Raw genomic sequence first — 14,944 nt, forward strand, 5'->3', positions numbered from 1 at the left:
GTTGTTTTTGGCTTATAGCCTACATACTAACACAATGTGATTGCCATAGCAACCAATGCAGATATTCCAGAAAACGAAGGAGCTGCACGGACACACAAATTAAATCTGATCTGAACATTTGCAATACACAGTGTGGACGTCAATAATTTTAGATCAGATTTCAATCGGATACACAAATGATTGGATTTGGACTGACCGTGTGAACAATAGCCTAAGTATCAAAATAACAGACATGAACCAAAAACCTCTTAACCATTTGTTAGAGCATATCCTGTTAAAATAGTTTTTACTGCACTCAACCTGAAGAGGTCAATCAGGTGCTAAGCAGAAATAATCACTGCACTGCGATTTTCAAAAATACACTATAGCGTGGTATATTTTGCGAACAAATCAATCATAAAATGTAGCCTCATTTTCATGAGAGGCTATTAAAGATAATTATATTTTATAATGTAAAATATTTCAGAGGGTTTGTTGAACAGATCAAATCCAAATATTTAATTTTGATAACATACCGTTATTTGGGTGACAAGGTGGATCATTGAGTACCACTGAGCAATAGGCTAAGGTCCAAACATTGGAGACATCCCGGCAGCAATAGTGAATTGGTGATTATTAATTTACCCATTTATTTAGTGTAAATTTAAGCAGGTTGAAGAATGGATGGGTGATATCATATTGATTCAGGTGTGTTTAATTGGGGTTGGAGAGCTAAACTCTGCAGGACAGGTCTAGTATTTTCGGAGAATCTATGGTTAGGTTAGTAACATTTAAATACACATGTTAGCAAGTGTATTTGTGTCCTTAAGAAAGTCTTTTCACTCTTTGGTGAACAAAAACTAAATTGTCATCAAAGAAATGTTCCCTTTTTCATGTGTTTGGCCATTAAAAGGGTTAATAACGTTTAATGATATGAGTATCATCAGTAGGGTACTTAATTTCAACAAGGTTATGTTGAACAACAACGAAATGTTCCGCTCCAGGTCGACAGATGTCAGCAGTGTGCCCGGCGTCAATGTCTTTCCGGAGGAAACGTTCACCAGCAACTTCCGTTTCCGTTTCACCATTGGAAAACGTTCTGCGAACACTGTGGGAGCAGAGAAGTCTAGAAACATTTCAGTTATTTTTCCCCCTTATTTACACAACTAGCGGATTATTTTTATTTTAGTGATTTGGTGTGGAGGAAGAAAAGACGAGCATTTTAGATAACGAGGAAACTTTTCCAGGTCGCTGTATAACAGCTGAATAAAGTTAGAGGTAAGTGTTTGTGTTAAGGCTCGGTTCGTTTCGTTTGCTACCGAGACCACCCCTCTTTAAAACATTACCATGATAACTAACTTATAACTACCGACATTAAATTATCCTTGCTACAATTATAGTTTTTACTGTAATATAATGGCGGCAACTTGGTACTTTTGAGTGCTGTCAATAACCGGACAGTATGATATTTTTTTGCAATGCATTTGGTACTTTGATAACATTCCGATAAGTTTAGAGCCACTTTAGTGAACTCTTAAGTAACACAACACGATTGAACTAAATATTGCGCAATCAAACATTGAATATTCGTTTCACTGATTTTAATAAGTAATGTATTTTCTTTAATGTGTCGTCTTCGTTGTTGCTCTTAGAATTATACAAAAGAAAAAATCTGTATTGCGTGCATAAGTTGGAATCACAGATATTTATAAATTGATACTAAATCAAACACCAAATACAAAACATTTTTATACTGTAGTAATTTGGTGACCATTTATTTTAGTGGTTTTAGTAATTTATTGAAATGTATTGATTTGTGGACTGAAAACACTCCAAGGAGGGGCTAATAAGCAGACTGTGATTTAATACAGTAAGTTAAAAGGATAGTTCACTTTAAAATTCAAAGTAAAATATTTTGAAGAATGTCAGTAACCAAACAGTAGTCTGTACCCATTGACTTCCATAGTAGGAAAAAAAAATACTATGGAAGTCAATGGGTACAGACTACTGTTTGGTTACTGACATTCTTCAAAATATCTTTCTTTGTGTTCAGCAGAAGAAATAAATTAATAAAGGTTTGAAACAACTTGAGGGTGAGTAAATGATGACAGATTTTTAATTTTAAAGTGAACTATCCCTTTAAATAATTGAGAACCATTATAAATAGCCTAAACGATTAGACTTATCTATTAATGTAAAATATAACAAAGTTGTTAAACTGAAAGTGGTCTGTGACATTAACATTAGTATTACATTTTGTTTGTTTGTCTGTTAAATTTTCCTCCAGTATGTCTCTTCCCAAGCGTGAGGTTGATGAGCTGAGGCCATGGGTGGAACGCACTGTAAAGAAGGTCCTTGGTTTTTCTGAACCCACTGTGGTCACAGCAGCATTACACTGTGTGGGAAAAGGCCTGGACAAGAGAAAAACCACAGGTAAGATGTTAGCCTTATATGTATATCAGGTACTGATATAAGTTATATCTTTACCTGCTATATCATATTACAATGAAATTACAGTTCTACTGTTGGAGTGAATGCCTGCGGAGATGGAAGAAACAGTCTGTCACGCAAATTGGAAATGTTTCTTCCGTCCTGAAGACAGTTTTTACTTCTGCAGCAAATCTAATGCTGGGCGTACACAGTGTGAGTTTTGCTGTCGTAGGAGCTCGCAAGTTTGCCACTGGCTTGCAATGTACAGCCACAGCCATGCCATATACAAACTGCTTTGACACGATTATCAGGTTAACCTGACTCGTATCGTGTAAAGGCTGACAACAAGCCCCCGAGTGTCTAAACTCTTACTCGCACTGTGTACGCCAGGCTTAAGTTCAGCCTCCTTATAGCTACAATGATTTAAAAAAATAAGATCTCTATGGTATCTTATCATTCATTGTGAACATGTAATTAAGCCTGATTGCTTGAAGCTTGCAAATGAATGGTGAGGCTTATTACACACACAAAAAGATGGAGTCTAGCAATTCAGAAAGTTCCTTTTATATATTCATGTAGGGTTGTGCCGATAGACGATAGTATCGTGTATCGACGATAGTCAGTGATATTGCCGATGGCAGATGCCTTTGACGATATCAATACGATAATGGGCTCGTTTTCTTATTAATGTATTAAATTATTTTTATTATTATAATAAAAATAGTATTGTTATTAAATTAATATTAGGAACTACAATTAATTTGCCTTGCCTAAATTTAACGACATCACCTCATAGCCTAACACTTGCGACATCACCATCACGCGTGAGTATGACTCCAAGATTTATTTATTTTTAAAACAGACATACAAAAAACTACATCCACATTAAAATTGAATTGCAAGGCGATCCATTCACAAATTGTCACAAGTGCTTGTTTTAACGGACGCATCATTCTTATACAGATCCAAGATGAAAACGGCATTGTTGTTCGTCAGTAGGCCTATTGTTTCCATAGCACATTATGGTTACACATTTGTTAGTTAACAAAACATTTAATGACATTAATAACACTAAAAACAATACAATTATAAAATATTAATAATAATATCACTAAAATAGCCGGCGGCCATGTCTTTAGATCACGAACACAGCACAACTCTTTAAACACTTGTTTAACAATAAATATTCTTCTAATTTTTTCACTGTCATTAATGTAGGTCCACAAGAGAAATATTAAGGCAGTAAATTAAGATAGTTGCTATACCGTTATATCCATCGTCGTCTCTGAGAGGAGAATGTGGCGTTGACAGATGCCAGCGAATGAGCGCGTTTACAAGCACATACTTAACCTGATTATGCTGAATAAACTGACAATCCATGTGGTCATATAAACGCATTAACTGTTTTCCTTTATCGGAGTCAAGTCAGAAGTTTTAGTATAAACCGATCGACTCTGTTTGCCCTTAACTCTGATTTCTCCTGGCATTTAAAACACATTAACCCGCGTTCGTTGCGCTTATTGAAGAGCGCATATGTGAAGTGCATCCAGACAGAGAGAGCACTGTAGGAGGACATAATCCCAAACTCCGATCTTTCCTGATCCAAGAAATTATTAAAAACGTGTTCTAATCTCATGCAGAAATAGCCTACAGTCAGAATGCTGCATCTGTAACGGCATGAGAGGATGTGTGCCCGTAAATTTCCCGCTGACATTTTGAAATACTCGGAGTCAGATACAAAAATGATTTGATCTTTTTTTTTATCTCATTATACCGAGAAATAACCTGATTTAGCCTATTAATAAACACTCCACCTTTACCAGCAAAATAGAAAAAGATTCTCATATATAAAACGAAGTAATAAAACAAGCAAATTAATAAGTAAAAAAGCAAGTTAATAATCAAATAAGCCCCGCCCCCTCACGATAATATCGTGTATCGCCGATCTCACAGGCTGACGATAGGACGATATGAAAATGGAGCATATCGCCCAAAACTGTATTCATGTCATGATGATTGATGTTATAGGTGCATGGGTAAACACGGAAAATAGATTTGGATGAGAATTCTGCTTAATTTTTGCCATAAAAACATGATCTCACTCAGCTTCAATTTTTAAGTTCTCAATGAGCTTAAAAATTTGTTGCAATTTAAAGAGATTTATGCACTGACTAATAAAGAGATCCTTAATTTGCCGTTTTAAAATGTTTCATTACTTTGCTTTTTAAACTTGTACAGATTGGAGAATGTTTTGTTCTGGGGACTAAAAAAGGTTTGGTGAATATTGAACATGAGTAACTTGCCCAAAATCAGTATTAAAATCATTAGTAGTTAGTTACAAGTGTATCATAGATTACTTTTATTTGAACTCCTTTTAAATATTTATCAACAGTTGTGATTAAATCCAGCATATTCTGTAAAATCTAGAACATTTAAGGTCTGTTCACACCAAGCACGTTAACTATTACGATAAAAATATACGCCTTGTTATAAAAATCATTCTATATCACTACTATAACAGCACAGAGAAACAATATCGTTGGCATTACTTTAGAAAGATTTTTTCCAGCTTGAACGTTTAAAACACTGACAGCCAATCAGAATCCATTCTGCTTTGAATAAACGGAACAATATCATCTGCTAGTTCTTGGTGTGAATGGGCCTTAAGTTTGGCATGTGTGGAAACAAGCTAGTATTTTTTTTGTAATAAATATGTGATTAGAGAGGAAACATGATTGCTGTTCATTGATTGGCTTGACATGTCATTGCCTATCTCATCTACACCAGACGTGAGCGGTGCGATGCGACAAAAGCAAACAGAACCCATTATAATCAGTGATGCTGTGTCTACACTGGATGCAGCGCGACACGACAAATTCCCGACATTAAACGGATGCCCTGTTCTATTTCTGAAGTACTTCAAGTGCTCACGCTTCTTACACAAAGAACAAATGGATTTGTAGCGGTTGCTTTGTCACGTCCAGTGTCAATGGCAGCACTGGTTTATGAAGAATTACTTTTCATTTTAGCGGATTTTAGAACTGTATTATGCGGCGGCTGATATACTGTGGCAAGGCAGTGATAATTCCATGAGACTCTTCATTAATGAAGATCAATATCTCTCCTCTTTTAGACCAGCTAAGGCCGTTTCTTGATGATTCAGCAAGCAGCTTTGTTGAGCGTCTGTTTGAAGCTCTTGAGGAAAGCAAAAACACCCGTGGCAATAAAGGAGCTGGAGAGAAGAACCGCAAAAGAGAGCTTAAGGTATAGTTTTCTGTGCCTCCAATATCTAAGCAAGAAGGAACATTTATTAAGGAAATTAAGTCTGTTCTGAATCAATTGAGTCACTGTTTTATGAAACTGACTTTAATATAAGGTAAAAGTTATGGTTAAGTAAACTTTCTCTGACTGTCTTTTTTTTCATCTGTTTTATTTTTCCTCTCTGTCCTTTGTTTAGGAAGTGTTTGGAGATGAGGTGGAAGGAATGAAGGATGGACACAGTGTGGATACAGGGGTAAAGAAGAAGAGAGTTCCTCGCTTTGAGGAGGTGGAGGAACCAGCTGTTATACCTGGACCCCCTACAGAGAGTCCTGGCATGCTTACCAAGATGCAGGTAACACACACCATCAGTAAAAGAATACACTAGACAGAGGTATCTGATGGAGCACATACAGGATCACTTCAATAAAATGTTGACGATTTAATGAAATGAGTAATGGGATTAAGTGTGATCACTACAATATTTAGAACATTTAATGACTTGTAAGTACTTGTGGGTAAAACAGATATTGCTTAGTGCTGCACAAGTATGAACGTTCACAGCTTCTTTTTTATAGTAGAGGACACTACATAATTGCTCATAATTTAATATTTTTTGATGGACTGCCTGTGTCAAGCGTAAATACTACCCGTGATATTCTATTTTCAGATTAAGCAAATGATGGAAGCAGCCACACGGCAGATTGAGGAGAGAAAGAAACAGCTAAGCATTGTGGCTCCTGTCCCTTCACAGGTAATAAACAATACCAAACACCTGTTTACAGTAACAGCCCTGTACTGCCTGTGTGTTCAAAAGAACTCTATTTAATTTATGATTGTTGATGAATTAATTTCAGGTCATTTTGATTTTCACAACATAATATATGCGCAATAAAATATTAAATAAAGTTAAATGTAGGTTTAAAATGTTACCTGTAATAAGTGTGTACAGTAACAAAGCGCTTATAAATCATTTGTAAACTATTAGTTCAGTTAATTCATAGTTTATAAACTGTAGTCTTTACTTTAAAGGCACACTATGTACGTTTTTTGGATTAAAATATCGAAAAACCACTAGAACAATTTTATATATTTTTTTTGATTTGTGTACTTTTATTATCCCAAATGTTTCTAAGAATGTTTAAATCCAGATAATAAGCAATTTTATCCAGGACACGGACCATCATACCTGCACTTCCCTACATTTATTTTGTAGAAACCATTGAAACACCAAAGACACTTTAATATATTGTTTTATTAGACAGGTGAGCAACTGTGTATACATTCATCGACAAAAACCTAATCATTGTTATACAGCTCAACACAGTTAGTCTTTTTTTTTAAATCTCGTTTTCTTGATTTACTGCGAGTACCATGTTTTACCGTACCTAATATCGATCTAGCTCACTGCAGTGTGCAACAAGTGTCTCGTATAGTAGCCGCCGAGCGAACTCAGAGTAGCATTATAACAACTTTCATCACCCTCAAAATGTATCTACGTAATATGATAAAACAGTGCTGAGTTCGTCCACATACGCATGACTGGAAGAAGCAAAAATCCTATTAAATAAGTACCGTATATACCCGAATATAAGACGACCCTGAATATTTACTAATAGTTTGCAAATGATTTAGAAGTACGGTATAGGGGTATACATATAATTACTATGTTCCAATGAGTGTGTTACTTTTGTTTAATTTGAGTGATTTTAACTTCTGCTTTAAAATAAGTAATTATACATTTTTAATAACTGTTGTTGTTTTTTTCATCCTGCTAATCGATTTATTGAAGACAATAGGCCCTATGCACAGCTTCACTACTTCCTGACCTTAAGCAGGGACCTTTGTTTCCTGTTTGCCAGGATTGGCCAAACTGATTAATCCAGGTGTGTCTGATTATTGTTGTTGGTCAGACACACCTGGATTAATCAGTTTGGCCAATCCTGGCAGACAGGAAACAAAGGTCCCTGCTTAAGTTCAGGAAGTAGTGAAGCTGTGCATAGGGCCTATTGACAAAGTAATCAATCAAAACAATCAAGTGTAGCCCTAAACTCCATTGTTTATATTAAATGTCATGTTATAACTGGTACAGAGTAGCAATGTTGTTATCTCTTATGTTCTTTTTTTTTGTCCCTAATTGTCCGTCATTCTTTGTCATCTAAGCTTTAAAAATGGATACCAAATTGTGTTCTTTCACCTATAGCCCAGAATGGTTCAATCTCAGACGGACTCTAGTGCTACACGTTCCAGCCTCCCAGCGGGGGGTGCCACCCAGTCCATCGCTCCCTCTCAGGCTGCTAACTTCATGAATGACGCTATAGAGAAAGCCCGCAAGGCAGCTGAGCTGCAGGCCAAGATCCAATCCACACTCGCCATGAAACCTGGAATTCTGGGCGCTTTGGGCAACACAGGGCCACATAACCTGGTAGCCCTGGCCAACCTGCACGCCATGGGCATTGCACCACCGTGAGTGTTGTAAACGTGTAGAAATTACTTTTTTTGTACATCATAAAGTACATCATAAATATTGGGAACAGGTTTCATGTTTCATAGGAACATTTTTATTAAATTGCAATGTGTTTTCATTATTCGCTTAAAAGTTTTCTCATATTTGCTTATAGTAAAGTGGAGCCTCGTGAGATTACAAAGCCAACTCCCCTCATTTTGGATGAGCTCGGACGAACTGTTGATGCCAGTGGGAAAGAAGTTGAGCTCACACATCGTATGCCCACTCTAAAAGGTACCACACACTGCTACAGAAATATGAATCTCTCACATTTTGTTGTTTTGAAATATATTTTTCCTAATGTTCTGTTTTATTTTCCCCCCTCTGTCTCTAGCAAACATCAGAGCGGTGAAGAGGGAACAGTTTCGGCAGCAGTTAAAGGAAAAACCCAGCGATGACCTGGAATCCACGTCTTACTTCGACTCACGAGTGGCCCTTACTCCTGCACAGAGAGCCAAGAAAGGCTTTAGGTTCCATGAACAGGGGCGCTTTGAGAAGATCGCCCAGCGCATTCGCACCAAGGTGGGCAACAGCATCCCTCTATATTTTTGACAAAAAAAATCATATATTAAAATTTTGACTTTAAAAAAAAAACTTTGCTCAATAATGGCTGAGAAATAATATTATCTCCTGTCCTCAGGCTCAGCTGGAGAAGCTACAGATGGAGATTGCTCAGGCTGCCAAGAAGACAGGCATACAGGCTTCCACTAAACTTGCTCTTATTGCCCCCAAGAAAGAGATGGGAGAGGGAGAGGTTCCTCGTATCGAGTGGTGGGACTCCTACATCTTGCCTTCCCACATAGATTTGTAAGAGTCAATAGCTTTCAAATCTGCTACAGACAATTATACAATATACAAGACAGGTTCGGGAAACACAAATTGTGCTGTTCCAAAGTCATATTGACATTGTGAAGAATTAAGGCTGTCTTTTCCATATAATCTGGCAGTCATGCAGTTCCTTTTGATAATTAATAATGTAAGTGAAAGTTCTGTTCTTTTTCTCAGATCTGCTTGTACAAATTTAGATGATGTGGAAATGCACGGAGTCACCAATCTACTTGAACACCCTATTCAGATGGCCCCTCCAGGTATTTATGCATGCATTAAACATCAAAACCTTCTGCAGACACAAACTGGTTGAATTTGAAAAGACCCATTGATCCAAATTTGGTCTAACCTTTTGTGTTTCTATTTCTGTCTTTCTTTTTTTTGCTTCTCTTTCTCAGTGGATACAGATAAGCCAGTGACTCTGGGTGTGTATTTGACTAAGAAAGAACAAAAGAAATTGAGGAGACAAACACGTAGAGAAGGCCAGAAAGAGGTGCAGGAAAAGGTCCGATTGGGTCTTATGCCTCCACCTGAACCCAAAGGTACATCACCAGCCAGGTTTAAATGTTTAATGATTTAATATGTGAAACAACCAGCCAAAGGTTTGGGCACACCTACTTTTCAATTAAAGGTTTTTCACATCATAACTCATAAACACTTGGGTTTATATTCAGGGTTTGTACAGTCATGAAAAACATACAAATGTTGGTTATTTCTTAAGTAAACACAAAACAGTTGAGAATCAGTAAATTGGATCAGTACTTTCACCCCACAACCATTCATGATCGCAGCTTAATACCCTTACTCATCATTAAAATGAAAACATCCCTCCTATAAGAGTCACCTAAGGGAATTCCCCCCATATTCGTGACGCTGTGTTCCCTTTATCTGGCACAGTCGGAGTAAAATGGTAAAAATGTGTATGAACCCTGTATATTTCAGCTTCTACAAAGTAGCCACTAGATTACAACTCTGTACTTTTCTCTGTGTATGCAATCTTCATGTGTCTATGTTTGTCTGCAGTGCGGATCTCTAATCTGATGAGGGTTTTGGGGACGGAAGCTGTGCAGGACCCCACTAAAGTGGAGGCTCATGTTAGAGCACAAATGGCCAAGAGGCAGAAGTGAGTGGTTTCACAAGCACAAAGGATTGGTATCAAAGCCAATAGTACCGTATTTGCCCGAAAAGAAGCCCCACCTGGTCGAAATGGCACATTTACAATCATTATAAACATGTATTTTAGCTTCCCTCACTCCACAACAAATACTTTAAATGTAAGTGTATTCAGAACAGGAATGAAAGTATACAACAAACAAATTAAATGCACTATACAAACAAACTTGAGCATTTCTCTCACCCGGCATGTTTGCAAATGTGTGCGCATTTTGCATGCTTTGCTTTGGGAAATAAGTTATAAAATGTTTTAGATGATTTAAAAAATGAAATTTATACTCTGTGACATACAGGTTTTTGTTCTTTCATGATTGATTTGCATAGAGTGATGTTTTATTGTGTATGCTTAGGGCGCACGAGGAGGCAAATGCAGCACGCAAACTCACGACAGAACAAAGGAAAGAGAAGAAGGTGAAGAAACTTAAGGAGGATTTGAGTCATGGGGTTCACATTGCTGTTTACAGGTACAAAACATGACTAATCGGCTAAAATCTTGCATTCAGATGTTATATTTGTCCTGTAACACGCACTGAATAAATCGTAGATTAAACAGTTTGATTTCAGGTCTTGTCAGCTTGCAGGGTTCTGCTTTAGAGAACAACATCTCCCACAGTGTTTCCAACTCCAGTGTTAGAGCGAACACCAGCCAATAGAGAAGCCCACAATTCAGAATAATAGTAGTCATAACATTTTTTTAAATGATACAACTGTATGAGAATTAGTCAATGGCCAAAAAATATGAAAATATTTTAAACTATTTTGTAATTTAGCTTATTCAAAGTAGCCACTAGATTCCAACTGGATAGATTTCCCACTCTTGGTATTCTCTAGTCTCAACCAACTTTGTGATGTACCCTGGATAGTAGTTAAGCAGGACACTAGTTGGTTACTTTTACTTTACTGTCCAGTCTGCCATTTAAAAACATTAGTTAGGTTAGATGCCATATTGAATTTAACAGTATTTAACAAAAATGAGGGATAGGCAAACAGTCGTCACTAGTGTAGATGTGATGCACCCTTTCTAGCTCTACGGATCTGTTTTTAAGGGAAGGAATCCACTGGGATAGCTGTGTTTGCTTGAAGCCAACAGAGTTGCTGCCCTCTTCCCCTTCTCTAAGGCCGAAGAGACGAATGTTGCATTGACGACTTTTATCTTCTAGTCTCACCATCTTGTGCTGAATCCTGCTTTACTTTCTGAACAGCTGACTGAATATTATCAAAGTTGTTACTGATTAACTTCATCTCTCTCTCAAAAAAACATTCGTTCAGCAACCGGTTGAAATTCCTCTGATTTCTTGAACGATACCAAGCCGTAGCTTTAGCTCGTCGGTGATCTCCCCTTGTTTTTGTTAAAATAAAATTAAATATGATTGTATCTGACTAAGGCTTATTATATCAATCCAAATTTTTTCTTTTTCGTCACATTTAATACAGATTTTTTATTTTTTATTTGCTCTCTTGATTTCAGCTTTAAGTCAACTTTTAATTGCATTGTTCTTGCTGCTTGCACACAACAACATACATATAGCGTGGCCAGTTTATATCCTGTTGTTTACTCAAGTGGTTTATGTGCTTTGCCTGCAGAATCCGAAATCTGTATAACCCAGCCAAGAAGTTTAAGGTGGAGGCCAATGCAAACCAACTGTACCTTACTGGCACTGTAGTACTGCACAGAGACCTCAACATCGTAGTAGTGGAGGGAGGTTGGTGAATGTGATATGGGAATCTATAGATGATTATCTTCAAATGTTTTCTTTTTTTTTTGTATACATTTTTTAAAGATATCATTATGTATCTTTAATTGATCTTCCTCCCTTTAGGACCCAAGTCACAGAAGAAGTTTAAAAGACTGATGTTGAGTAGGATTAAATGGGAGGAGCTGAATTCCAAGAGAGATGGTAAGGGGAAATAGGAGTGACTGAAGAAGACTAAACATTTATGATCAGCCTTTTTATGAGCTGTGAATTGGAGCTGACCTTTGACCTTCCATGCTTTTTCTTTTTTTTCTTTTTAGAACCTCAAGATTCAGATGATGAGGGTTCCAGGAAGAATAATAAATGCACCTTGGTTTGGGAGGTAAATGCATACCCTTTTCATATGTAATTAAATTGAACATTTACCGAAATTGATGCATTACTTTCATTACTCACCATTTGTAATAGAAATCTATTTTTGCCGTTTCATTCAAGTCAAATTACCTTTATTTATATAACGCTTCATGCAATATAGATTGTTTTTGGACCCAGTAAATGGCAAAATAATGATCAATAATGTTATTGACCATTTCATGGTTTTTACTGCTGTAGACATCATGAGATATGAAGTAATTCAAAGCAAATATGAAGTTTTTCTTTCCTTTTTCTTATTAATCCTTTGTGTACTTAAATATATCAATGTTATTCCTCAGGGTACAGCCAAGGAACGTAGCTACGGGGAGGTTAAGTTTAAGCAGTGTCCAACGGAAAACATGGCTAGGGAACATTTTAAGAAGCATGGCACCGAACACTACTGGGACTTGGCTTTGAGTCAGAGTGTTCTGGAGACAACTGACGACTGAGATATAGACTGAACTCCGAAGAAGAACAACAGAGGACACGTGGACTTTACACACATTTTTATTTTATTTTTTATTTTTTGAGAGAGAGGTGGAATAGACTGTGGCAGAGATAAAGATGTATATGTAAATATAGTTTGAGTGTGTAAGAGGATGATTGTCTTTTGCATACCTGCAATATAGGTGTGAAACAATGCAAGGCTTAAGAAATGAGCTAGGATGTCAACCCTTATGTGAACAGCTGCAAAACCTAATAGTGGTGGCAGCTTAAACAAGGGTGGACACTGGTTTTGTATCTCTTGTAACAGTTTTATAGTGTAGGCTGTGCAGTCTTTGATCTTGTGTGATCTGGTTTGAGTGATGCATTATGTGGTCTCACCATTTTGATGCAGACGTTTCAGTAAGTAAGCCTCACTCCTGAAATAAGTTCATTGTTACTGTGTAGTTTGTTACTGATTGGACAGACATTTTTGAGAGCAGATACAAGAGTGTTGGTTTCACTATAACACAAAAGTGTTGCTTTTAGTATGGCTGAAGAATGGAGAAGGATTTTTATTTTAGTTCACCTATTCAAATGTCCAATAGAAAGTGACAGAACACATGGCTGCTTACGTTCATGGCACATTTATTTTTCAAACTCTTATCCCCCCATTTCATGTCAAGAAATCAAATGCAAAAAGTGCAACCAACCAAATGCTGATCATTAAAGCTCGGGCAAAAAAAGAAAAAGTTTGTTTGTTTTTTTGAGAAAGTTTTACTTAATTTTAAGATATTCTAACATCATTTCAACTAGTTTAAAAGACATTGACTTTATTAAAGAATACCACCTCGGCTATTTCTAGTGCCAAAACTTGATCTCCAGTTGCTAGACTAAATAAATACTTATATGCTCCCAAAGATGCAGTGGTGGTACAATATTTGGACCATGCATTCTTTCGTCAAGACTGTGTTCCACTTGGTTATTTAATGGCATGATGCTTGTAGCTACATTAAGATCACTTTTTGTTTTACACAGCTGGTTAATTGTATTATTATTTTATCATTGTATTACCGGTATTCCCCAACAGACCAAGCATTTTCCTGTTGAATGGTGTGTACAACAAATTCATAAGGAACATTTGTAAATAATAAATAAGCTCAGGGGTTTTCTATTTAAAAACAAATATTTTTCCACCAGTAGTGGGCTCTTGCTCAAAGCAAATATGTACATTAGAGTCCACAGAAGTTAGTGTGGGAAGACCTTAAAATAATGTAAGTGGAACACAGCTGAAGTCCAAAACCTGAAATGCGTGTGTCACAAGGAAACAATCAAATTGTGTACTGGTGTGGCTAATCCAGTCCCACAACAGACAAATCATATTTTCGTATTCAATTCAGAATGCAGCTTTGTGGAGTTGTGGATCAGCAGGATGCAGCGCGGCTGTAAAACACTGGAGTTGGAAACACTGTGGGAGATTTTGTTCTGCAGAACCCTGCTAGCTGACAAGACCCTGAAATCAAACTGTTTATTCTAAGATTTATTCAGTGCGGGTTACAGGACAAATATAACATTTAAATGAAAGATTTTAGCTGATATGTCATGTTTTGTACTTGTAAACAGCAATGTCTGAAGTTCATGACTCAAATCCTCCCAAAACAATGACACTGACATTTTTAGGTCTGTGCAAGTTGCTTTCAGTTAAAACGGCTCAAACATGCATTTTAGCATTGGACTAGTCTTAAACCTTGTCTGAAACCGGGGATAAATGTCTTCAGGGCTTATGCCCGTCTCATACCATTTCAACCATTTTTAAAGGCAGACACACATTGGGACCAGGCTCGTCATTACTGGTAATGCTTCCATGGCTTTCGTTGCAGTGGCAGTTGTAGCTGCTAGTTCTACATTGGTGGAAGTGCAGAAATGTTTATTGATACATGAAACTATCCAAAGAACAATCTGCCAATTGTTATCCCTTTCTCCCCCAATAAGGAGCTAGGCCCATGAGAAGCATCCCTATGGACATAATAAGACCTGAAGCAGGTAGCCTAGTTGCCTCTGTTTCTTAGTATGTGAGAGAGATCTTGACTGTTAAGCAAAGTTTTATTAAACCACTCACACTGACCCTTGGTGTGTGTCTTTTGGACCCAGTAATAATCACGTAATAACTAAAGCACTTCCTGAATTCTTGCATTGACTAGTGTATTTGTGTAGATAACCTAAACGTATATACACTCAC

General features: G+C 37.0%; 1 protein-coding gene across 1 annotated transcript; it reads left to right on the forward strand.

The window, feature by feature from the left end:
* Positions 1-672: 672 nt before the first annotated feature.
* Positions 673-13,457, forward strand: prpf3 (PRP3 pre-mRNA processing factor 3 homolog (yeast)). Its single transcript, XM_079625769.1, has 18 exons — positions 673-759; positions 984-1,257; positions 2,267-2,412; positions 5,543-5,673; positions 5,867-6,022; positions 6,338-6,421; positions 7,871-8,133; positions 8,289-8,407; positions 8,508-8,695; positions 8,814-8,980; positions 9,179-9,261; positions 9,400-9,543; positions 10,025-10,124; positions 10,525-10,638; positions 11,759-11,877; positions 11,995-12,072; positions 12,189-12,250; positions 12,582-13,457. Exons 3-18 carry the CDS (start codon positions 2,268-2,270, stop codon positions 12,729-12,731), a joined length of 2,103 nt encoding a protein of 700 aa, XP_079481895.1. The 5' UTR covers positions 673-759; positions 984-1,257; position 2,267; the 3' UTR covers positions 12,732-13,457.
* Positions 13,458-14,944: the final 1,487 nt, after the last annotated feature.

This window comes from Phoxinus phoxinus (genome assembly GCF_949152265.1).
Source record: "Phoxinus phoxinus genome assembly, chromosome: 10".
NCBI lineage: Eukaryota > Metazoa > Chordata > Actinopteri > Cypriniformes > Leuciscidae > Phoxinus > Phoxinus phoxinus.